Genomic DNA, 25,383 nt, shown 5'->3' on the forward strand with positions numbered 1-25,383 from the left:
CAAAAAAACCTCAACATAATTTACAGCAACAAAAAATAAAACAAGAAAAAACAAGCCAGGCAAACATTTGATAAAGTACTTCCCTCCCCCCACCCCCAAGAGGAGCAGTTATCCAACTGAACTGGAACATGGAGAGGAAGAACAATTCACTGTATTCTAGCAAATAAAAAAATGTGTCTACAAAACTCACTGTAATACTGAAAGCTTCTTACATTAGTTTTCTTGCAAAATATCATTTCTTTACAATACAGTATACATTTCCAAGGGAATGAGGACCATAAACATATCCTCCATCCCATGACTAATATTTTCTAATTGTGCATAGCTAGAAGTACTGAAATCAAATATCGTTAGATACCACTGGAATATAATACTGGTTAAGAAGGCGGCAGGGCTGAAACAACTACAAAGAGTTAGGTGGACTCACTGGCACAAGCCGTTCTATTCCTATATTGGACCATTTGGAATGAGAACAATTTTAAAAAAATCCTATAAACAGAAGTCATGCCAGCATCATAATACAGGAGCTCAGCAGTGTTGTGTGACCCATCGAAGCAGAAAAGGGTTACTAGTTCATTATTTGAACACGTATTCCAGGCACCATACATCACCTTGTTAAGAAATTGTTAGGATTTAATAAAGGCTTTTCTCCCTGCAAACACATCGACAGTTGCCATGGACAGAGCAGAAGTGCCGAGAACCAGCTTTAAAGCACCAAAACAGAAGTGTAAAGGTTGTCTGTTCCCCCAGTAACGAGACTCACGTGGAGCCAGTGCCCATAACCCTTCAGCACAGAAACACGCAAAGCGGTTCTGACAGATTTAACTGCAATCTTTCGTTTGTGCTTTCAAGAGTAGCGAGGCATGTGGGTTGGGCCAACCAAAAGCCTACGATGTCATGTCCCCCTCAAAACCATGCTGTGCCCAGGGGAGAGAAGGGTGCTCCCACGTGACTTACCGAGATGTTTAGAAGCAAGCCGCTACGCTATGCTCCTAACAGAGGTTGGTTGGTGCTCGCGTGGATCTCCGCACAGACTTTTATTGCTTCCAAAAAAAATACAATAATACAGCACTGGTAAGGTTGTTTCCAGCAGCCCAAGGAATTCTTGGGGAAATACTGCAGTTTATTAACACTATCATGAATGTTTCTTTTTGGCACAGTCCCCCTTTAACTCTTCCATAGAGCATGCAGATGGAAAAGCTCTAGCATTCAGATGTTTTCCTTCTATCACCATTAGCGGTGACACCATACGAAGGGGGAATCCACAAAAACAGAGAAATCGCAGGCTAGCCTGATGACTTCCTATAGGGAGAGGCTAATCCAAGGAGGGCAAAGCAAAGGAGGAGTCCACTGTAGGTAGAATCCATTTTTAAGAGGCCTCTTCTGAAGGTTAACATTTCCTTCTATGAAGGATCAAGGCAAAAATCCAATTCAACCCTGAGCGTATGTGGCTGTTTCCTCCCCAGAAATGGCAGGAAGGACTCTGGGCAGCTACAGCATGGATAGCTTGGAAGACAGGAGGTGATGGGTATTACAGCAACTGGTACAAATGGCTCTTGGGACCAGCCTCACAACCACCAGCGTCCCGTTTCTAAGAGACAGAGCCTTCTGTTCACAAAGCTACAAAGGGGCAAAGCACCCTTCTGGGGAAGGAAAAGCACTTGAGCCAGGGATCTGGCAGAATGCTCGTGAGGATTAAGGCAGCAATTGGACAAATATCTCAGGACCCTCTCCCCTCAAACGCTGCTTGAAGCCAGGAAGACAGATGCAGTCTTGTACACGACCCAGATACAACAGTAGTTTTTGGTCCCCAACTGCTGATCGCTTTTTATGATTGCATCTAGTTTAAACTAAAGGCATCTGAGCTACAGCAGATCTATACAGGGTCATAAGGCACCAATGACTCTGCTAGAAAGGCCTCTTATGGAAAAACCTGAAATCCTATTCGCACAACTGGAAGTGTACTGGTTCAGAAAGGGAAAATACAGCTACAGGCATTTTTAGCCTTTTACAGTTCTACCTGCCCCTTTAGGTTTCCATTGGCAAACCCAAAAAGGAAGGCAGTGTTCTTTAGCTATCTCTGGCTCACTGGTTACATTCAAATTGGACAAATGACAGTGAACAAAGCCATTTACCAGAGACGAACATTCTGGAAGGCAGGGAATTCGAGACTCCAAACCTCACTGCATCAGTGGAAGTATTCCAAAGGCCTCCTCATGATTAGGAAATTCAAAATTCCATCATTATACAAAAGGTAACACCAGCAGGAACGCCACAGAATCTGTTTGGTCTGCTTATGTTCAAAGGACAAAAGCTTTGGTCTTTTAGAAAGAAAGTCCATATTCTACCTCCAACCCTTCTTCCGAAGCTCCAGCCTCCCCTTCTCAACTACATGATTCAGACCCTGTATTAAGTCAGAAATTCAGACCCTGGCTACAAAGCTTAATACTGAAGCTTGTGCAAGTTAGTAGGAAGGCACAGTGTCAAACTGTTAGCACTTTATGTAACTCAGTAAAAGTATCTGCTGGCCTCCCCACTCCACGGGAGAGGACAGCCACACAGCCCCTTCAGTAAGCAATACAAAACTAAACGCAGTGAGACTCTACCCAAAGCCAAACAGTTTCAGATTTGCCCCAATACACATTTGCTTTCCAAAGCCACCCCAGGAAGATGTAAATACTATTCTTTCTTCTGTTGCTTAACTCCAGCATTTGCCCAAAACTTGATAAATAAGACCGTGGTCACTCTTCTGTAGTGGTTCCAGCGTAGCACGATTACGAGTGAATGGCGGGAGAGGATGGGAAAGAGGGGAGAAGAGAGTGCAGGGCAGCAGGTGCAGGGGAGAGTTTACATGGACTCAAACTCATCAATGCGCTGCTTGGTGTTGCCCTGCCGAATCTGACGGAGGGTCTTGTACTTGTCTCGGCCCAGACGCATGTTCTCAGCATGGATCATATCATTGGCTGTCTTCTTGGTTTCATCCCGAGCGTTTGCCAGCTCTGAGGAAAGAGCCTTCGGAGAAGGGGAAACAGATAGCAATGGGTTAGCACATGCCAGAGACTCAAAGCTGGACAAGGACATTCCTTGCTGATCCTCCTAAAGATTCAATATCCACGGAGACAGGGAACAGGTAAGCCTGAATGTTCACAGTTCTGGGCAACTTGCTCTAGCTGACCCTGCTTGAGCAAGGAAGTGGGACGGGATGATCTTAAGAGGTCCCTTCCAACCCAAACAATTCTGTGATTCTGTGGAAGTTGTTAATATTTTTCCCCTAACATTTGAAGGTAGAAAACATCAGGCAGGGCAGTCTGTCACCCTGTTTATCTTTGTCTAGCACAGTAGAAAGACTGTCGCCAATGTACTTCAGAAGAAGAGACAAGCGGGGGGATCCCTAAAGGCAACAGAAGCACCTTGCAGGACTTGCACAATTACTAGCCTTCTATTACAAAAGCAGCTTGCTGCAGAAGAAAAAGTGCACCTCCATCACTCTGCCTGCGCATAAACACCACAGCACAATGCAGAACAAGCAAAGCCTGATGCAAGTCAGGCAGCTATCTGGCAGTGTGTCTGTCCAAGCATTTTGTTACACCACCAGAACACTGGAGTTCCTTGTGAGAAGGTGGTGCACCATGCTGAGCCCTAGTGGGCTGCTCTCAGGCTTTTGCAATGCAACCCAGTCAGAAAAGACAATTACAAGCAGCTGCTTAATAGGAACTGGACCAAGTTCTCCGATTCATTGCAGCCAGGACTATGAACAGCTGTCAGATGGCCGGCAAGACCTGCACAACCACACCACGTCTGACAGATGCTGCTTTTTGGCACCGCTTGAAAATTCTTCGCTACTTCCAGTGAAAGGGAAGTCAAGCGCCAGGAGACAAGATCTGCCTCTCTGCTCAGTGGTTAAGCAGCTACCTGGCAAGGTCTCAATCACCCCTCTTCCCTCTCTCTCCTCTCCCCCCACCCCCCCCTTTTTTTTTTTTTTTTAAAAAATACCAGTAATACCTCCCAGCTGCAATTAAAGGCAAGAATAGAAAGCAGCACCCAGACACACACCCTCCCTGCTGGCCAGCTTCTTACCTTCAAGTGCTTCTGGACCCGTTCATTCTTCTCTGCCTCAGTGGTGCGCTCCTCCTCACTGCGGTCCTTGATGGTGGCCTCCGATCGTAGCTCAGCACTGGCTTCTGCCGCATTCTCATCCTGCTCATCATCATGCTCATTCTCAGAGTGCATGGGTTCAGTGACGTGAGGGGTGCTCATGGCAGTCTTCAGCTCCTCTTTGGTCTTTTCTAGGTCCTCCTGCACCATCTGTGCCTGCAGTAGGGCATGCCACAGCAAGTTAGTCAATATAATCCCATGTATGTGAGACTTCTCACAGAATCACTACTCAGTGCTTGTCACAGGAAACCTTGCACGCTGAAGTGCTATGTTCCAAAGCTACTCAGCCACAATTGTTTGCAAAAACTTTCTGCTGGCTAACACTCCAGAGATCTGAAGAACAGTTGTAATTCACAGAAAATGGGCTACAGGCTTAATTAGTCAAAATATTTCTACATGGAGTTAGAATAAGGCGTTCATTCCACCAAGAAAAGTGAAACTGGGTATTCACAACGGCCTCAAGCTTGCACACACTCAGTCTAGTGTGGAATCTAGTGGAGTAGTTTAGGTCACAACACAGAATGAAGAGCAACTCCACAAAAAGCACTGCTGTTTGCTCAGATGCTGCTTTACCTTCTGTTGCCACTCCTGGGCCTCGCTTTCTTTCTTCTGCCTGGCCAGCTCCAGCTGCGTGATCCTAGCTGTGAGTTCTGCCATCTCAGCAGCCTGAAAAAGAAAAGCTTTTAGTGGGGACAAAATCAAAGTACTTGCTAAATGAAGCACACAGTCCAAGTCCTGAATAAAAACAGTATCTCTAACATCTTTCTGGTAAGGAGAAAGCCTTCCTGTAAATTTCAGTCCCACCAGTATCTCCATAATGGAAGGGAAAAGGAAGCAAAAAAAAGTTTTGGGTTTTGTGGCAGTGTTTGGTTTCCCCCTCGACCCCTTCTCCTCCAAACAGAGCTACAGAACTCGATTCTTTGAATCCAAACCAGGGAAAACAATTAGTGAGCTCTACACTCTGTTCTCAGCATCACATACCAAAAAAAAAAAAAAAAAAAAAAAAAAAAAAAAAAAAAAAAAGGCAAAAAGCACAATCCAGATTTACTACACCTAAATAAAACTTCTATTTAGGTCTAAGTTCATCTGCTTGAGGCTAAAAATTGAAGAAACAAACTATGCTTCCTCAATATATTCATAGCCTGGTTTGCTTCAAGAGTTTTGATGTCCACCCTGTCACTATTTTCTCTACCCGATTTTCAGCTCACCCACTTACCAGCTGTTCCTGGGTCTTTTGTTGATCATGGGACGCTCTCAACAGGGCCTCCTTTGCCTCTTCTGCTTCTCTACGTTCTTTAGCCAGTTTCTCTGCTTCCTCCTGAGCTCGTTTTCTCTCCTGTTCCAGCTCCATAGCTCTGCGGGTCTGTTCTTCCAGTTCTAAAAGAATAGGGGAGCACATCTGAAGACAGAACAGCAGTAGGAGAGGAAGGTGCCCCCACACGTATGTTCTGGACGTGGGTTTTCCTTCAGAGGGGCAGGTAAAGGAAAAATGCAAGCAACTAGCCCCTTTCCTCTCCTTCGCAGCCTAACTGGAGCTGGAAGACTAAGAGCCAGGCCTGTTCCACACCAACAGATCACTTGCCTGATTGATTTGTGGGGAAGTACTCATCCCAAAATGACATCCTTAAAGGCAGAGAAGCATACAGCTTGGGCAAGACCACACTAACGCTGGCCAAGCAATTAGGTAGTAATCACACCAGAGTACTGGTTGGTGTGACCCCTGCTACACTGACTCCCTCTTCCACAGATGTGCTGGGATAAAGCTTCCAGCCAGCCCAGGAACAACTGCAAGGCACTCTCGCTGCCAGAGAGGCACCTTGGCTGCCACCCATCTCTTTCATGACAGTCCTATTTCTGCAGCTGCATATGGACGGCTTACAGTCAGCTTCAGAAGGCTAAACCAGGGCCCTAACACAATACCAGAGAGCCAAATGGCTCAGAGGTGCTCATAGCTTTACTACTTGAGCGCTTCTCAGTCAGACTGTGCACCTAAGGAAATACTGGAGCATTTCACGTTACCTTGCTGAGCTTTCTTGGTTTGCTCCTCAATTTGCTTGAGTCTTTCCATTAGCTCCTCCTTCTCACGTTCAATCTTCTCCTTCTCCTTTTCTGCCAACTCCCTCTTCTTCTTCTCATTCTCCAGCAGGGCTCTGACGAGGGAGAAGTCATAATGCAATACCAAATTAACAACTACTCAGATTGGAGCGCTCCCTAGCGAAGCCACGAGCACACACGAGATGTGGACTACAGCACTCAGCTTGATGAATGTTACTCCAGGTGTGCCCCTTTACAGAAGTGCAGAAAGAAAAAGCTCTGCTGGCATTCGTCTCAAAGGCAAGTTCATAACAGCAATGTTGTAAGGGAAATCTCCTTATATCAAGATCCGTATTAGTCCCATCAAACAGAGAGACAAATCTTTAACTGTAAGAAAGTGACAGCAGGTCACATTTCTGATGAGTGCCATTTCCATCACCCCGTTAGATTTACCGAAGCAGAAGGCAATCTGCTCTATTTTGGCTCAAGCAGATTAAGGTGCTGCCAGCAATTTATCTAGCACGTGATCCTACTGTGCAGTGATCAACCAAGTCCAGGTTATTCGGAACCCTACCAACCTCTCCATCTGTTTCTGATGCTTCTCTTCTCGAGCCTGCGCTTTCATCTGCTGCACCTCAATGGTATCTGGTTTACGCCTGCGCATGTAGAGCTCATGGTTCCCCATGCAAAGTGCCAAGATTCGTTTGTTAATCCGTAACCGAGGGGCATAGAATACAAAGTCCTTGGGACAAGAAAAAGGCAGCATTAGACCTGTTCTTTCAGCATAAGAAGCCCCCCGTGTATGCAATACGTTCCGAGACCCTAAGCTTTCTAGAATTGCCAGCCAGCTTTTCTTAATGGTGTCTAATTCGCAGTGGTGGTAGTTAGGTACCTATCTTTCAGGAATGAATTTCGACCTGATAAATACGCGCAGGGCAGACGTGCCCAACCGGTTGCTACAGTGTGCTGGGTTCCACTGTAAAGCGTCACTAGCATGGAGACACACAGCGACTTCGCCTCGCTGTTTCATTACAGACGCCATCAGGGCCTGGCTTACCAGGCACACGGAGACTACAACTTCTCCCACCTTTCTTCCCACTTCGTTATTTAATACAGTAGTTTGGCCAGCTACATCAAGTGTAGTGTTTTGTCTTACGCCAGAAAAGGGTGTTAAACATTAACTCCAATGGATAAGTAACATTTTGACAGACATTTGTTCTGTCAAAATGAAGCAACGGGATGGAAATGATTCCAAGCAGCAATGCAACAAGAATGACCAGAACAGAAGGTATCAGCTGACACATGAAGTTAATAAACCTTAAAGATAACCAATTACGCTCGTTATAAATTTGCAAGAAAAAAAAAAACCCTCCCAGCGTACCCTACAAAATGACCTGAAGCTTCAGCTTCAAATACGGTGAAAAACTGCAAGAGACGCTACTAAAGCCAACAAGCTGCGAAGAAGTATTCACGGTTCACAGAGGAGCCTCAGATCCCCAACCATACCATCAGAGAATCTGAACGGTCCTAGGAAGACCAGAAAACCCAACCAAAGAGCTTCTCCCATCCGCTGATTTTGAACAGCTTAAGGTTATTCTGAATAAATTGCTACCCTTCCAGCCAGAAACACATCCCAACTATCACCTTACTGCCATGAGACCCATTCTGTGCACACTGCCCTGAACAGATCAGGTAGTAGACAGAGCACTGCTTAACTCAGCACTGACATTATTGATGCAAAGACTGTGTGCAATTAAAAAAAAAAAAAAAAAAAGATCGTTTGGCTAAGAAGCCCAAAGTTTAATTTGCATATTCCTTCTTACTGGTGCTTTCTTGTCAATAGGCTTGATAACAAATTTCTTGTCATTGAATGAGATATTTCTGATCTCGCTCCAAGGGAATCCAATTTTCGGTGTTAGCCTGCAGAAATGGAAAGCAAAAGGGAATAAAGAAGCCTCAAGTCACTCCAGATTCTTGACTTGCAATATAAAGCTCAAAATTCTATCAAATCTGCCCTCATATTTCAGTACTTTTGCCTTGACTGGAATCAGCAAGCAAAATTAGTCATGCAAATGAACTACAAACATAAGGAGCTTTTCAATCCCACTTTTTTTTTTTTTTAATGGAAAACCGAACTGAAGAATGCATCTGTGGCAGGAAGACTAGGGATACAAGTAAAACCAGCTTGATAAGATATCCCATTTCTTGTATTTTTTGGCCCAAAGCAGTATGTTTTATAGGTCATTCTGGAAGCATCAAAACCACAGCTAAGAATGAGATAGGAATTGTAGAGTTCAGTTAAAGACTTGAATTCCAGGAAAGATTAATTTTCAATGCCTTTATACTGGAAAGGAGCTGCAGGCAATGATGAAGAGAGGGGGGTTATTACCTGTCATTCTGCTCATAAATGTTGAGTCCAAGAGCATCTACACCTAGCCAGAGTTCAGAGCCCTTCTTGTTCTTAATGCTGAAGTAGTTCACACCATACATTTCCAGATCCTGTGCAATTTTCAAGTACTCCAAGACAGCATCTTCTCTGCAGCACGCAAAAAGAAAACAGATATTCCTTTTTGAGTCACTAAGCCGTTAGAGCAAGAAGGTGCTGTCTTCCTACACAGGCAGAGCAGCAACAAGCTGGCAAAGGTTCCAAGCATCACCCTAGTAGATAACAACAAACTCTGCAAACTCAGTTTTGTTCTACCATGAACAGCCAGCTGATGCAGACTAGCAAGGGCAGAGGCGCACATGAACCTAGTTACTCTGGGCAGAATAACCTGAAGAACGCCAACTTATCCTGAAGCAAGCCACACGTTTTTGTATGCATTCATACATCGCACACTAGCACACATCACACCACTTTAAATACAGCAGTTTCACACTGCATCAGTTACCTAATCATTCCTCGATGTTCCTCATGCCACACCTGGATCCTCTCCTCCCATTGGTCCTTGTTAAGCTTGTGCTGCTCCAGAACTCTAGAAACAGTACATGGGATGTTTGAGACTAGCCACTGCATTTATGCACGCACATCACTCGAGTAACGCTTCACTAAATACTCCACTAAATACTCTAGAAACAGTACATGGGATGTTTGAGACTAGCCACTGCATTTATGCACGCACATCACTCGAGTAACGCTTCACTAAATACTCCACTGACATCACAGTTCCCCCACAAAAGTATTCCAGGAAACAGTTTTTTTGGAAGGCTAGAGACACACTGGTCAGCATTCAGACTTCTGACAAATGACGAGTTGCTTTCAGTCATGCCTCTCCTTGTAGCATTACAGGTTTGGGTTTTGGAGCTTTTCTCACTACTTCCAATTAGAGTTTCTTCAGCAGCAATAGGATGTTTAAGATTAAAGCTCTTACTTAAATGAATGCTAATCCAAATCCTCAGAGAGGCACCAGGCTATATTTTATTCTGAACATTCCAATCGAGGCACATTCTTCTCCCCCACCCCCACAAAAATCCCAAACCCTTTAAGGCAAAGAAGGTCTCAGACTACCCAGGTCCACTTACCTCTGTGGGAGCAGTTTGTCGCTAGCAAGGTAGCCAGACTTGTGCACCTCTTTATTGAAGTCTCCATATTTTGACTGGACGGCATAGGAAGCCAGAAGGACGGCTGTTTCTGGAGGGCAATAGATGTCATCATTCAGAATTGCCTCCTTCACTTGGAGGAAGAAAAGGCGCTGCGTGATGTCCTGGATCAGCTCTTCTGCCACATCCTCTGGGTAGAACTTGGCACGGAATTTGAAGAGCAGGGGACTTTCTTTGCGTACATCCTGTGCTGTTACCTGGAACAGAGTTACCAGACTTTATAGCCTACATAAAAGGGGAGCAGGTTTACAAACAGGAAGACAAGCATGCATTAGAAAAAAAAAAATTATTCTTTCCAAAGCAGAAGTGAATGGGCAGGAAAGCAAGGATTTTCAATTCTTTACTGCTAAATAATTCACCACCTCTCCCCATGGAGCTTATGACAAGCCACCAGTTAGGATCAGTGCTAGGTAAGTTAGTTTCCACATTTCTCTCCAAGCAAGATGCTCACATGAGCACCACCTTAGCGTGTTACTGGGAAGGCAACAGATCTGCCTGTATAAAAAAAAACAGGACTAGATGCAGGAGGACCAGGTCAGACAACATGACTTGGGGAGGGGGATGTGGACTGAAGGAAGGCAACACCAACTTGCTAATCTTGCAAGGTACTTCAGGTATGTGGAGAGGCAAGGACAGACCCCCAGTAGAAGTACGGAGACTGAATTTGCCCCTGCCACCCAAGAGAAGGGAATCCAGGAAAAGCAAAGCCTTGAGCAAACATACCTTTTTGTTCAATTTCAGCCATGTCGAGAAGCCCTTGGTGTCCTGATACTGAAGTCCAAAAAACCAGACCTCTCGTAGACCAATTGTCTTGACAACCTGGAAGACAGACGATTAGCAAAAGCCCCAGGCTGATCTTACTGGTGGCAGAGAGCACATCAGAAGTAAGTTCAGATGAACACGAAGACGACCAGTGCCCTAGCCTTCTGCCTCCCCTGCTATGGTGCACGTACGTAGATGATGGGGCACCTGAGGGGTCTTAAGGGGGAGATGTATTGTATTCTTTCCTCTCCCTCATCTCTTTAAAGCTTGTTACTACTTATAAAAAAAACAGTTGGGAAGCTATTTTCTTCAGCCACTCATAAGCCAACATGTACAGCCCAAATACGAGGCAGCAGGTCTGACAGGTGTAATAGCTGCCAGGAATCAAGCACACAGCTCCCTTATCAGGTACACCCCTCACTTACCATGCACATGTACTTACTCCTGGGCAAGCCATGACTCATCCTGCTAGTTTTCATCCTACTAGGCTGTGCTATTTTAAGATTTGTGTTCTACTCCACCGATAGCTGCGGACAGGCCTTTCATGCAGCTCTTTAATGAGTGGCACCATTAAGAGGTACTACAGTGTGTAAGTCAATATGCTGTCCCTTGTACCAGGACAAAGAGCCACCACAGAGATTAACTACACCGCTACGCGAGCTCTCCTCTTAGTCGCTTCCCTAGCACACCATGGGTGCTGTGTAAATAAGAGTCATGGAGGCTTCACAGACCTACTGTAACAAGAGACAGGAGCCTCATGGGGGGGCAAGACTACTGCAGCGTAATGCTGCTGCTGGTAAGGAGGGGCAATTTTCCTGGTGAAGCCTGTTCACTAGCACAAGGCTATGTGCCATGGCAAGTCTGGGACATGCCACAGGGTGCAGCAAGTCTAGAAGCTGAAGTTCCCCCACATCTCTCCTGAGCCCCCAGGAGTTGTTCTTGTACCGGCAAACACGGCACTCGCCTGTCGCCTCTGCCACTAGACAAGGAAGGGGGAGGGAGAAGGCGCTTGCCTTTAGGTCGACTGTACCTGAAGTACGGCACTGTGAGCTGCTTTTACACACTGCCCACCCTCAGGCTCTCTCACGGCTTCCCTCCTTCAGAGGGACTCAACAACTGGACAGGAGGGGATGAGCCTGGCCCTGGGAAAAGCAGCTGCCTGACCATGGCATCCCCCCGCCGGGTAAGCTGACGTACTTTTGTACTGCCTTGTCCCATGTTTTATGGTTTCACCCCGAATGCCTACTTCCTTTGAAATTACTTCCTTGTTGAATCCTAAGGATGCACTCTGTTCCTTCTGATGTGGTCTCTAGATCTGGCAAGACACAACACTAAGGACACAGGCTTCCCACCAACACATTACTAGTCAGATTCTTTAGGGCTTGGATCAGACATCTCTGGCCTTACAAAAGCAGCATGAGGGTCCTCATTCCCTTCAGGCCCAAAAACCAGAGGCAGGTTTCAGCAGAGGCATGCTATTAGCGGCACACAGAGAGACAAAACCATCACAAGGTCATGTACTCTATATACATCATCCCACTGGAGTCCATGAAATTATTTGGCCTGTCCTTGCTTGCATACAAACCAGAGAGCTGGCCTAAAGCCCACGTAAACAGAGGGGAATGTGGGACAGATAAACCTGCACTTGTGCATATCACGCGGTAGGACACACACGGCCAGGGAGACCATCGGGGTTTGCTGTATGCACTGAAAGCAGGAGGCACAAGGTGAGGAAGGCTGTCCTAGAGCCTAAGGAAAGCTCCATTCTCCGCAGCATTAACATCTGAATGGGATGGAAGCTTCCCTCCTCTGCTGCACGTCTGCTTGCCTCGCCCCCATTTGTCAGCCGCTTACGCCTGGCAATTCAACACACTGGACTGCCAGCAAGGAACTGAAAGGCATCACACTGAGGCCCTGCACAAAAGGACTTTTATTCCACAGCAGAAGCCTGCACAGCAATAGCAGTGACAACGACAACAGACTGGGCGGAGGAGAGGGGGCACACAACAGCGCACCCCCAATCCGGATCAAGTGGTGGAGGGGGGAAAGATAGTCCTGCTCCCTCCTTCCCACCTCAGCTTAGCAAGTTATTTAGTTCCATTTAGCAAGGGAAAAAGCATGACGAAGCTTTCTGCAGCTGCACGGAGTCTGGCTGGCAGTTAAGAGCTCAGTTGTGTTTGGGGTGTACAGCATTCAGAGCCCTGATGAACTGTGAGACGTTCCAAAAAGCAAAGCGTTACTGGCAGTGGCTGAGGATGGATAAGGGCTGGCACACAAGGCAGGAAAATACACAGAGTACTGTTTAACACAGACCACTATACTTAAATACCTAAAGTTTACACTCGGTTGGAAAGCAACATCTCTTCTTCATGCCTGGGAGAGCATTAAGTCAGTCCCTGGTCTTGTTGAGCCTGCAGTACGAGGCTCAGTCTACAGCCAGCAACAGATTGCTGGCAACAGATGACAGCAGCCCTAAAATCCAGCTGTCCCACAGCACCCTGCCCAGCCATGACAAAGCTCTCCATCGAGTGCCATTGGCCTAGAATTCCACTTCATAAGCAATACCAACACAGGGGAAAAGGTGCATTTCTAGTGACTCTCACATCACCTTCTGCAGACAGTAGTACAGTTTTTTTATTTATATTCAGAGAAGAAACAGAAGCCCTTCCAGGTAACCTCTTCTCTCACTTCTTACTCCACGTGTTCCAGGTCTGCATGACTCCTCCTCTTCCTCCCCGCAGCGCTCACCCTTCTCCCTCCCTATGTTCTTGCCACTGAGCGCTGCCCCACAGCAGAGGGAGAGCCATAAGCAGCCTCTTGAATGTAGATGATGATTGAAGATTGCCTTCATTCTCAGCCCAGGAAACACAGCACCACGCTGGCGAACAAGTGCAGATCCAGCATGAAAGCACTACCTACCCATGGGCAGGACCAAAGCACACAAAGAGAGGAGAGCACATTCCGCTCAAACCAAGTTCCTGCGCCAAAGGCCAAAGCACCCCAGGCTACAGCACAGCACAAGCCTGTCCTAATCTCACCTGCTGTCCTAGCTAAGGATGAAGTGGGCCTCTCTCCCTCCTTATGACAGGCACATCAAGTACTTCTGAGAGAAGACTGCTAGCAAACCTTGTTGCTGGAGGAGCTCTGAGGTGGTGCCACACCCGCCATAGCCAAAAACGACTTAGAACATGGTCTTCCAGATACCCTAACTTAACACCCAAGATAGTCTCCATCTACAGCCATAAATACTCAGCTGTTCCCTTTCCATTTGGCTGATGGGTATGTTTATAACTTTCCTTTTCCAAGTGCTAAAATGCTGAAGTGCTAAATGACAGGATCTCCTTTGACTTTTTAAGCTCATTATAGTTTGCCATTGACCACCCTCGCAACAAGCAGCTCATTTTTGGTTGGGCTACTGCTTTTACGAAAGCCAGTAAGTTTCCACGTGTTCCTGTGAAATTTGAGACGCATTTCCATACCACTCAACCACAAGCCTTCATTACACAAACAAGAGTTCTGGGGTTTGCTGGAAGAACCAGCCGCTGTCCTGAGACTTGCTGCTTTCTGCCATGAAACTGCTGTAGTAAGTTTTTGGTTCAGTGCTTTCATCTGCCGGATCAAGTGCTCCAGACTGGTATTCTACGTATTTAAACACTACTAAGTAGGACCTTACCAAGGCTGAAGGCTTCTCTACAGTCTCCTTCCTCACAAAGCTTAGTTTACAGGCCAAGAGAGGCCAGCCACTTTTATTCCAAACACAGCCCAACTCAGCTGGAGTTATGCAAAAGTCAAGAGGGATTTGGACAGCCTGTGTTATAAACTTCAGCATCCATGAAAGACGTAAGACGCTGGTCCTCTGCAAAACCATTAAACTCACTGCAGCAGATAAGCAAGCCAGGACAGGGCACGTGAACTCAGAACCTCAGGAGCTCTGGCTCTTTATGAAGGCTGTAGGATCCTTAAGAATTAAAAAGAAAAAAATTAAAAGATATGCCCATGCCCCACTACATACTAGGTTCAACACCGAACACAAAATACAGCACCAGTGACTAGGTTTAGAGCAAGCAGACAGATGCTTATGGTTACAGTTTTAGCCCATAGCTGAGTGCACTTTTCTATTCTATTACAAGCTTAGTTTTGACATCAAAAGCTCACAAAACATGAAAAGCCTCCTAGGAAAGTTAACCACATTCTTTCAATGTCTGAAGTGACAGACATCGATGTTTTTTCTAATGTCACATTTCTCCTTAACCTGTGACTTGGCTTCATGGCTCTTAATTGGACAGAGATCACCTTTAATGAGACCGGGTGCTTTTGGTACTCTAAAGGCCAATTCTGGGGTGGCATGCTGAAGCCACCACCTGCTGGACTTTGCAATGTCCAAAAGCTGGCATCAGAAGGACTGCAGCTTACATGGTCAGCTATAGGCTCAGAGAGCACAAAGCACATCACTGAGAAGCAAATTTGCTGTGAAGCGGGAGAAAGAGTTTTCATTTTAGGTTGGGGAAGGAAGTACTGACTGAACAGTTCAGTAACCACAACTCATTGTTAAAAAGATCCTGATGTAAGGCCTAGCAAAGGGGTAGAGATCCCCAGCCATCGACTGCATTCGCCACCCAACAGGCCCAGTACAGCAGACAGCGAAGGACTCCTCTGCCAGAGACCAGGACTAAGGGGCTCTGAAGGGGCACGAAAGGCGGCAGCACCAGCAGGATCCAAGGTCAGAAGTGATCACAAACAAAAGCATTTGAGAAGCTGCCTCATCACATGTGAGGGACGTGGAAGAAGGGAGTATGTTTTCATACTGCAGAAGTCAAAGCAGTTGAGGATTTTGTGGCTCGTCTGCATGCAGGTGGCCCGAGGAGCCCACGCGATGCTGTGTCCACTGAACCAGGGCACTTCTGTGGGAGCTTCCCAGCCAGCCCGCTGTGGAGCACTCAGGCAAGCAAGTTAGTTAGCTCCCTCCCCATCCAAGGTACAGGCTAGCCTTGCCCCCCCAACCGGCCAAAATCTAACTGACTCGAGATAGAATCAATTCGCCCCCCAGAGAGAGAGAGAGAGAGAGAGAGAGAGAGAGAGGAAAACAGATTGGAGGGACACAACTTCAAAGCTTTCCACGGCAACAAGTAGGTAAGCCGTTCCACCAGAGGAGTTAATCTTTCATCAGGAGATGTACAAAGAGAAGCAACGCTTTGTTTTACACACAGGTCGCCAGTCCAGCACACTCCAGCCCGATACAGAAAAGGGTCAAAGCAGGAACACAGGCAGTTGTCACTGTCGCCGTGCCTGTGCCCTGCACCCCCAGGAAAGCAGCGCTGCAAGGCGCCTGGGAAGGAATCAGCCCCATGGGATGAGCAGCACCCGGAGAGGCGCAGCCCAGGCCTCAAGCTCCTCTTGGAGCCCAGCACTAGCAGCTGAGGAATGGGAGCAGTTACTGGTTCTGCCAGCAAGCACTGGTGTTCAGCAGCTGATGCCAAGAGGCACATGAGCAAAGCTGCAGGAGACAGATAGTACAGCCCTCCCGCCTCAGTTAATCCAGGTTTTGTCCATGCACACAAGCTTAAGCTATTTAAGCTAAAGCTGTACGGTTACAAGCCTAGGAGATGGGGTGTTACAGAAGGAACTCTAGTATAAATCGTGATACTGCACTGTGTATCAGCTCAATGATATTTCTACAGCCAGCTACTCTGCGGCAGCAGACAATCTCCAACAAAGCAGTGAAGCACCTGCACTGTTCTATCCCTACAAAAATTCACTTTGGAATTTAACCAAGCAGGAAGGAGGGGAGAGAGGGACATTTCTACCTCGAGCCCATTCAGCCATTATTACTATAGAACTTCAGACTCAAGCTGTTCCTCCTCATGAAGCTACTACCTAGACACAAGCTTTCCAAAAGTCTTCTGAATCCTATTCAGAGTAGGTCAGAATTGTGTGTGGCATATATTAATATATTTTCCTACCTTTATACCCAACAGTTGGAGGCAAATACCGCCTAAATGTTACTGAACGAAGCCAGCAGCACGCGCCGAGGCAGCTGTACAGCTAGAAACCTTGGTAATGCTTAGCAGCGTATTTTTTGCTTAACTCAGAACTGACAGCTCAAAGTGAAAGGGCACTCTAGGGCAAAAACATGCAGAATATCTTAAAATTTTTCTGTGAAAGAGTCAAAGTCAGGTGTCACACCAGAAGGTCAATGTGCTGCAACAGCAAAACTTTGTTTGCTTTGCAGAGGAACCCTCCCTTCCCTCAAAAAAAAGCATTAATGAAAGCAGATCCTTTTTAGAACATTGTGCAGGAAATACTAGATTAGCAGTTCCAGGAGCACCACATAGTTTAACGGAGTAGAAAATGAACAGCCGTAACTTTGCTCTCAGACACCCCGTCACGGGACCCAAGACCACCTCAGCACAGAAACTGAGATGGAGCAAACAGATTATCAGTGCGACAGCAGTCGCCGCATAGTCTCTGTTGGCAGCGTCAGCAGGGAGAACAGCCCCGGACTATCCCTTTACAGGAACTAACCCACACAGACAGCTCAGCCATTGTGAAACACGCTGGCTATGTGCCAGCTGACCATACATTCACAGCCCCATCCCCAGACTAAAGGGAGCACGTTCAGTATTTACGGTCAGCTCACTAGAGGCTCTCACGCTTTGGTTTGGTGTTCAGTTAGTTCTTCACGCAAAGATCAATAACCTGTTTGAGCATGTGCGTATATAAGAAGTCCTTGCTTTCTTTTATGTGCAAGTCTGACTATAAAGGCTCTTTTGCAATAGAAGTGAGCCTTGAATTTTCCATTTAAAAAAAAAAACTTTAAAAAATAGATGGACAGACAGCAGTCTGTTGTATATCTGCATTCAGAGACCAAGATGAAACATTTCCCATTGTGGCAGGAGCTGAATAGCTACCTCCTTTGCAATTAGCTTCCTTAATTGTGAAGGGCCAATAATTAGATTGGAGGGCAGCAACAGAAGCTGGGATTAGGCTCCGCAACCACTCACCTAGCGGTAGCCTCCAAAACTCCTTATTCATACTAGAGGCAGAAGACTTTTGACATCCCCACATCCACTGCCAACGCCCTGCTTTACTGCTCCCAACACTCTCAAGCCCTGGCAGAGGGTCCATCTTTCCACCACCGTCACTGCGGTGGTACCCACCCAGCGCTGCTGTGCTACGCCTTCCACTAACCACATCGTCAAAGCCTGGACATCTGGCACTGGTGAGGCTCTAGGACATTCATTTCAGTATCAGCCCCATCAGGAATCAACATCACTGCCTCCACAAGGAAGTCTTGTGTGCCAGGCAATAGAAAACAGTTTAATTCTTATTCCAGTGAGTGTGATTATAACATAGACAGTATAAAGATGTCATCCCCCAGACCTGTTAGAAATAGAAAATGTTAAACAGCTTGCTTCAGATGCTTTTTCTCCCCACTGTATTTCCTCTTCCAATGCCACCTGCAATCCAATTTAGCCAAGGTAAACACTGCCTCATTTACATTAACAACTTAGAAACTTAGTTCTGCAACAGTATTTGTTTTCTCCCTTTGCAAAGTGTTTACTATGGAAAAACAAAACAAAGCTTCAGTTTGGGCAGGTGCTGTGTGAAATGCTGCAGGGAGGAGAACACACGGCTGCTGGAGAACGTGACACAAAGGAGTGAAATCCATTACCAAGACATGAAGAGTTCCCATACTGGAAACACGATCAGGTGCTTCTCAAACAGGGATAAGCTGCTGAAGCCCAGGTCTGCCACCACAACACCGTTTTGCAGCAAAACCTGCGGATGGTCTAGAGCTGACTGAAAAAATCATGTGCAGGTGAAAAATGCAACTGACTTCAGCAGTATTGCTTCTTAAGCACCTGGTCCTTTGCTTGGATAATGTCAGAAACCAGATAAAATAATCACGGGAAGCATCCACACGAAGAACACCTCCTCCAAAAAAACTGTTCACCTTTTGATGAACTTGGGGGCACGTCACCTCAGCTCCACGGGCACATGCTCCCATGAACTAACTGCAGTGGAGTTCCATGTTGCACACACGGACTCTGCACAGATTTCAGCTCTCCCTTCTGTCAGTCAAAAACTGTCAAAGTTGAGACCAGACAGGGCTAAAATACGTAGCAGTGACTATGTAGTGAGAATGACAGTGCAACTCAGGACCTTCCCGAGAGCCTTTCTGCTCTTCCCATTATGAAAGGATGCTCTTTCAGCAACGTCTAGGATCTCACTCTATTCCCACCATTTCAGGGCTGGGCTGCATGGAGCAATATAATATCTAGGGTTGAATCATCCAGCTGAATATGAGAGAAAGTAGCAGTTTGTGGTTAAACATCTAAAAAAAAAATAGATTTAAGTTAGGCTTGCTGGCCCCAAACAAAACAGCTGACTTCCATGGGTGGGTCAACTCTTAAGTTTCCCTCTTTATTAAGATAGGTACCATGTAGAGCTGGCCCCAGAACGCTTAGCGCTACTGAACCACACCCGTGTCTGACACATCTGGTCTGGCAGCTCCTTCACCTTGTCATTAATCCAAGATTCATTTTACTTTTCTTTAAGCCATGAACTTACTGTTCAGATTTTCCTCCAAACCCATGGCTTTCAGCATTACAGTAGAGAAACATAGTGGTGCCTGTCAAAGTTTTGACCACTGCAGTTGATAATGTCTGTCTCCAGCTGCTCCAACTTTGGGCTGCACATGCCTCCCTGCTTCTATTTGGACCAAAGTAGGAGGAAATTTGCCCAGCCAGTGAATGCAGAGGAAGGCTGAAGCACCCAGGTGAGGACAGCCCAATACAGTGCAGTATATAACTTCTCTTAAGATTCTCCTCAGGGCCTGATAGGCATATAGAGTATCACTTCACCTGCACATAGGGCTGCAGCAACATTTGAAACCCAGATAAGCCTCTCCTGTTTTAGAAACAACCACTCTTGAAATCAGTTACACAATGCTGGCAAGTAAGCCAAAGATAGCTTACTAGCTCCCTCATAAGACTTTTCTTACCTTATGAATTATGACTGCAGACATCTACTACTTCCCAATTATTACTATTATGAGCTAGAGCAATTCAGTTCATTGGAGGTAAGAATGGCTCCTAACACATTCTTGGAGATAAAAAAATGCAATCATTTTGAAAAAACATATAATTTCTTACTATGCTGAGTTCTCTTGAAGTTATTATATACTCTGTCACTTAATCTTTGAAGTCTTTTAGAAATTGTTTGCTGTTGGCTTAACAGAATCACAACATCTGTATCAACTTCAGATCTCCCGCAGCTCCATCACTTACCTGATCAAAGAGTTGCTTCCCTGTAGTGTTGGGCTGGATGGCAAACTCCAGCTCAGCATCCATGGTGGTAACACGCACGCTGATCTGGAAGACAGAAAATGCATCATTACCAGACATGCTTCAAGTGACACTACCCGGTAACAAAAACCAACGCCTGCCTACAGCCAGGGACCAGCTCCCAAGCCTCCAGGAACTTCACTGCAGTTAAAGTCATCTGCCCTGGCAGCATGGTGTTCCCAGTTTCCCTGTAGAATAGAACCTTCCTGTTTCACAGTGTAAGAGCTTACCCTCTCTGTTCCTACTAATATTCTCATCTATACGTTGACACGTGAGAGCCATTTACAGCTTGTGAAGTTGAATTTCTACTGTAGAACATTCTGGTGTCTTTCACAAAAGCAGCGATGTTCCAAATGTCGGTACTCATAACCAGACACCCAACCCTTCCATTACAAGGACAAATGTCAAGGAAGTCCCTGGAAGCATTAACAACTCAACCTGCTACAGAAGACTATTCAACACCAAGGATGCTGTTGCAGTCTCCGTGGGTATTTGGAGGACTTACAAGGCACAATCCCTGATATGCTGCTCCAAGGGCTGTGGGTACGAAGCAGACGGGATGCAAGGATGACCTCGTGCTAAGGCAAAAAGGACATAGGCTGAACTAACACAATCACTACTACATGCAGACACTTCTCAAAGCAGTGGAAGTGTCTCTATATAGTTGCCTACTGCTTTCAAATTCTTTCAGAGGTGAAAGATTGCAGAAACGGTTTAGGTGTAAGTTAACATTGAAGTCAAGATTTCATGACAGTATCGGCCTTAGACGTAAGAACAAAGGTCACGAATGGTCTTCCAGAAGCAGCATTATATGGTGCACTTTATCTCAACAGGGGAGTCCCGCCATCATGTTTTCACCTGTGAAGTGAAAGTGGCAAGGGATTGCAGCAAGGGAGTTTGCAGTTTCATCCCACAGAAGCAGGAAGACATCTGTACATCTTCCACCAACAGTTCTCACGAAGGAAGTTAAACAGCAGAGGCATTTCACCTCAAAGGTCAGTGTAAAACATAGCCAATTCCATTCACAACTCCTGACCGTTACTGGAAAACATCACGTAGATTCCTAGGAGTAGATTTAGACATTACTGGAGCAAAGATATCATGAACAAGCAGACCAGGAATAAGTTGGTTTTGAAACCCTCTGAGCCCTCTGGTACAATGAAGTCAAACTGAGGAAAGACATCCCATAGAAGTAGCAAGAAAAGAGCAAATGACCTAAATTCATAAGCCATCAAGGTTTGTTTAAAATTAGCATCTTTCAATAGCACACAGTTGCGTTAACTTGCTATACCTTCCCAAAATAATTCTCTGCAGATCCCAGATCTTGACAACTGGTGAATTTCACAGTGCTTCGGTGAACCAGGAATCCAGTCACTTGCTAGAAGGGCTGAACACTCCCAAAACCAGCTTTGCTCCTTACACTTGGAAGCAGTCTCTTCTCCCAGAAGGAGCGCTGCCTTGTAAGTCTGACTTGCCCAGCACACCTACCAGTGAGAGCAAGGACGTCCGCAAGCCATGTCTAAGTATAAGAGGGTTTGTATTAAATGAGCCACTAAGTAACAGGTTGCTTTTTGTTTGTTTTGAGGTCTTTCCTGTTCACCTAAAGCACTAATGTACCAGCTACCATGAAAGAAAAAACAGTCTTTTTGCTCCACTGTTTATGGATAAAACACAGTAGCTGCTCTTACCCGATACCATCTGTATACGTGATTGAACGCTGAAGTATCTGAGCACAGGGGAAACACCAGAAAACAGAACTGAAACAGTTGTGGCAGCTCTATGCAACCCACGCCTGAACAGCCTTTAAGCTCTTCAGAGCAAATCGGACCTTAACATTTGAAATAAAGCTGCTTATTCAAGTATCCTCACAATTCATGCACAATACTTATTTGTAAGGCTCACATCTTCATTAGCACAGTAAAATAAGGTCCCATGCTGGAACCAGCAAAATTCCTTCACTGTCACTGACTTAAAACGCCCTTATGCCATATGACCAGTTACCATCCTGCAATTAGTACATTCAATAGCAAGAGAGACACTTTTTCCCCCCCTAGTAGAAGCCCCCTGTGCTCGAGATGAGTAGCAACCTAAGGTTTAGGAGCAGCAGAGTCTTGAATGGGGTCTGCACTTGCAACTTCAGCCTACGCTATTTTGGAAGACAGCATGAGCTAAGATAGCACAGGAAATAGGCTTGTGCTGTGGAGAACCACACCCCGGTAACGCTGGCTTCCCTCATCTGAGCAGAGTTTTAACACACTCAGTCGCGTAGTGCTGTTAACTGTCAGTGGACTGTGCGGGGGAAAGCACGTCCTGGGCTGCACCCGTGACATTTTAACCACTGGTTTCATAGTAATTTAATACTTGGCTGAGAAATTAGTTTGCTGTAAAACTGAGCTTTGTTAAGCTTCATTGGTGTGGAAACAATATACAAAGAATTTTTCCCCATATGCTACCACGCTAGGGTTTGTTGGGGGGGTGGTGGTGGTGTTTTGTTTTTTGGTGTGGGGTGGTTTTTTGGTCAGTTGTTGTGAACTGGAAAAACAAAGTGAGGTTTCTGCCGTTCCAGGTGGTGGGAGGCACTGCTTTCCATCCCCAGTTAGCAGATGAGAGGCCTGACAATACTTCAGAGCAGATGCAGCTTTACCGAGTGTTTTCTTTCAAGAGCCTGTCTACTGGCACGGAAATACAAATCTACTCCCCTAGCATGTAAAAAGGCTCAAAACCCAAGCACCATGGGAGCTTCCTTCCAGAAGACACCCAGGGGCCACCTCGCTCTTGGCAAGTCAGTTTGGCTGATCTTGATGCCCTCTACCTGCAGCTCGAACTACGAGAAGAGATCTACCGACCGCCGTAATCTCCGCCTGACAAGTGCCAGGCACTGCACGCTTACCTTCATCCTCCTCATTCGTTTGAGGTCTGACTTTCCGTAAGCCCACTTTACTGAGGCATTCACAGCCGAGTACTGCCCAACACAGATGTTACACAAGGGTTACACAACAGAAGTGCTACACCAGAAGAAAGCCAGTGTGATCCAGTCCCATCAGAATTTAGACTCTCATTTGCCTTGTACCTTGAGAATTACCCTGCCAAAGCACTTTTAAACCATTTATCTAGTTTACCGTCAATGCTTATTCTAAGAAAAGCCTCAAGATTCATTAGCTTTAAGCTCTTACACTTTGTATTTCTAAACAATCTAATGAGATTTTCCTAGGTTTGAGGACTGGCATAACCATCAGCATGCTTACTATTTGGCTTGCAAACAGAACAAAACGCTCCTCGGTAAGATACCAAGTAGGACTGCTGAGCATATGCAACTCTAGCTCTGTCGGTCCAGACAGGCAAGGTGTACACTGCCAAGGTGTCAGGAATAGGAGTAAACACAGTGAGAAGGAGACATTGCCCACTAACAATCAGACCACAAGGTCCACAGGGGGAGCACTCATCCCCAAGCACACCACACCCCTTTCCAAAATCTGTTGTTCATAAACTTTTGTCTTAAACGTCCAACACTCCGGAGGTGTTTTTAGAGGACTTGCTGGATTTCATCATTAGATTTACCAAAACCACTATCCTAATGCAGTGATTTATACTCAAATTCAATTTAAAGCAACTCATTGAAATTTTTTTCATCATAGCATTTATAATGCACTCACTGCTGCATCTAGGTGTCTGCAACCTTCTAAATTCTGCTTAGATCTTAAACTAGCAGCAGTTTTACCCTAGTAGATGGCCTCTAAATAGCCTTCTTTGTCTTTCCATCATCATTTAGTAATATTTTGCATACAAACAGCTAGCAGCATTATATGAAAAGTTTCCAGAGGCAGCAGTCTTGCACATTACAAGAAAATTTGAGTATCGCATTTCAACAGGCAAATTTACACTGACCAAGCTAAGAAATACTCAAGAAGAAAGGCCATATTTAACTGATTCATTTCGTAACAGCTACAGGAAAGAGCTAGAAACCTAGCAACTCTTCCTCTTCTCTATTTGAGGAATTACCATTGTTCTACCAGTCTAAGCACAGCTAAGGACCGCCACTACCAGAACATATTAAAGAGCTTCCTGCTGCCAAGGACAGTGCTGTGGTAGGGGCGAGACCTCCAGCAGACAGAACCCCTTGCATGGACGAAGCACTGTTCCGGCCCCCAGAGCAGCTGCAGCCAAATAAAGCTCCTTTTGATAGGCAAAAGCTTTCAGAAGCTACAGGACACCACCCCCCTCCTCCCATGGTGTCTAGCAGGCTACAGGAGACAGACTTAATCAACACTGGTACCAGGCACCTATCTGCAACACCTTTTCAGAAATTTTAACATTGCCTTCAGGTCTCACTTTCTGCCCCACTGAGGTTCCCAGAAAGCTTCACTAACAGCAATGGCTATCAACAGTCATCTTCCAGGTCTCTGAGCGAGCCCTACTAATAACCTGCTGTAACTACTTCCTACGATGAAAATTTGTACCTGCATATGGTGAGACAAACAGGAAAGACCGATACCGTCATGCTAAGTAACGGATGCATTACTTGTACTGCTGCCCCAGCGCGTCGAGCAGTGCAGGAGGTAGAACAGACAATTCCGTTTGTCGTAAGTTGAGACAGGAACAGAGTACTAGGAAATTCATGTCAGAATAATAGGTAGAGTCAGCACAACAGGGTGGCAACCTCCACAAAACCCTGACCCTGAGCTAAAGCCTCTTTCCTCCCTGGATTTCCTGAATGCAAGGAAGCTGTTATACCCTGCTGGCCTGTGGGCTTCAAGCTTCAGATATTCATGCTTGCCAGGTTCAAGCCACCAAGTGGACTATTTCTGGAGAAAATGGCATAGGGAAAAGTCATACTTTACTGCTCATTTGACTGTTACAGAACAGAAGTAAGTTCAGTTAAACAGAAATTCCAGGCCATCCTTTATACACCCTCTACACTATATGGCACCAGTTCACCCGGCAGTTCTGCAGGTGAAGATGCTAGATACTAGACCATGCATCAGTTCCAACAGCTCTGGCCAGAGAAGCACATCAAATCCAGCTGGAGGTGCACGAACTCTGAACTCAGGATCTCGTAAGGCACCCTAATAATCTAAAGACCTTCCCAGTTCTGGCTTTCAGCAAGATTAGCAACAGAACAGTAAGTGTAACGAGAATTATTCCCCCCGTCCCTTAAAGCACGCAAGTGTTTCTGGAGGACAAGTGCTCCCCAGGGCTGTACTTCACTTCCCACGACGCTGGCCAGCCAGCCCGGGCCCCGCTGTGAGGACAGGAGTTGCACGCTGACCTGCAGAGTGTACCAGGGTACCGTGCTTTGCTCGGCCTCGGAGGAGCGTCAGAGGTAATGCCCCCCCACCCGCAGCACCAGCAATACTCACAGACATCGGGCTCCTTCCCGAGAGCCAGCACTCTGCTGAAACAGCCCTGGGTCCTCTGTGTCAGGGTGAGGCTGGAAGGGTCATGTGCAAGTGCTTGCAATTTCTAAACGGCTTACAGTTAATTAAAC

The 25,383-nt window shown here is 46.1% G+C and overlaps 1 protein-coding gene across 1 annotated transcript; it reads right to left on the reverse strand.

The window, feature by feature from the left end:
• Nucleotides 1–438: 438 nt before the first annotated feature.
• Nucleotides 439–25,331, reverse strand: MSN (moesin). Its single transcript, XM_009634518.2, has 13 exons — nt 25,256–25,331; nt 19,842–19,925; nt 10,513–10,608; nt 9,712–9,986; nt 9,081–9,164; nt 8,579–8,725; nt 8,013–8,109; nt 6,768–6,931; nt 6,175–6,305; nt 5,372–5,532; nt 4,729–4,821; nt 4,078–4,311; nt 439–3,012 (listed from the first exon to the last, which is right to left on the reverse strand). The coding sequence occupies exons 1-13, from the start codon at nt 25,259–25,261 to the stop codon at nt 2,848–2,850; spliced, it is 1,737 nt and encodes a 578-aa protein (XP_009632813.2). The 5' UTR covers nt 25,262–25,331; the 3' UTR covers nt 439–2,847.
• Nucleotides 25,332–25,383: the final 52 nt, after the last annotated feature.

The sequence above is a fragment of the Egretta garzetta genome, unplaced genomic scaffold (genome assembly GCF_000687185.1).
Source record: "Egretta garzetta isolate BGI_Z169 unplaced genomic scaffold, ASM68718v1 scaffold512, whole genome shotgun sequence".
Lineage (NCBI taxonomy): Eukaryota > Metazoa > Chordata > Aves > Pelecaniformes > Ardeidae > Egretta > Egretta garzetta.

What these genes read in the sequence shown, in the direction of transcription:
- MSN (XM_009634518.2), bottom strand. An exon ending in GGCTGAAATTGAACAAAAAG is followed by an intron (nt 9,987 to 10,512) that starts GTATGTTTGCTC and finishes ACTCTGTTCCAG; the next exon opens with GTAACAGCACAGGATGTACG. An exon ending in ATTTATGAGCAGAATGACAG is followed by an intron (nt 8,110 to 8,578) that starts GTAATAACCCCC and finishes CCATTTCTGCAG; the next exon opens with GCTAACACCGAAAATTGGAT.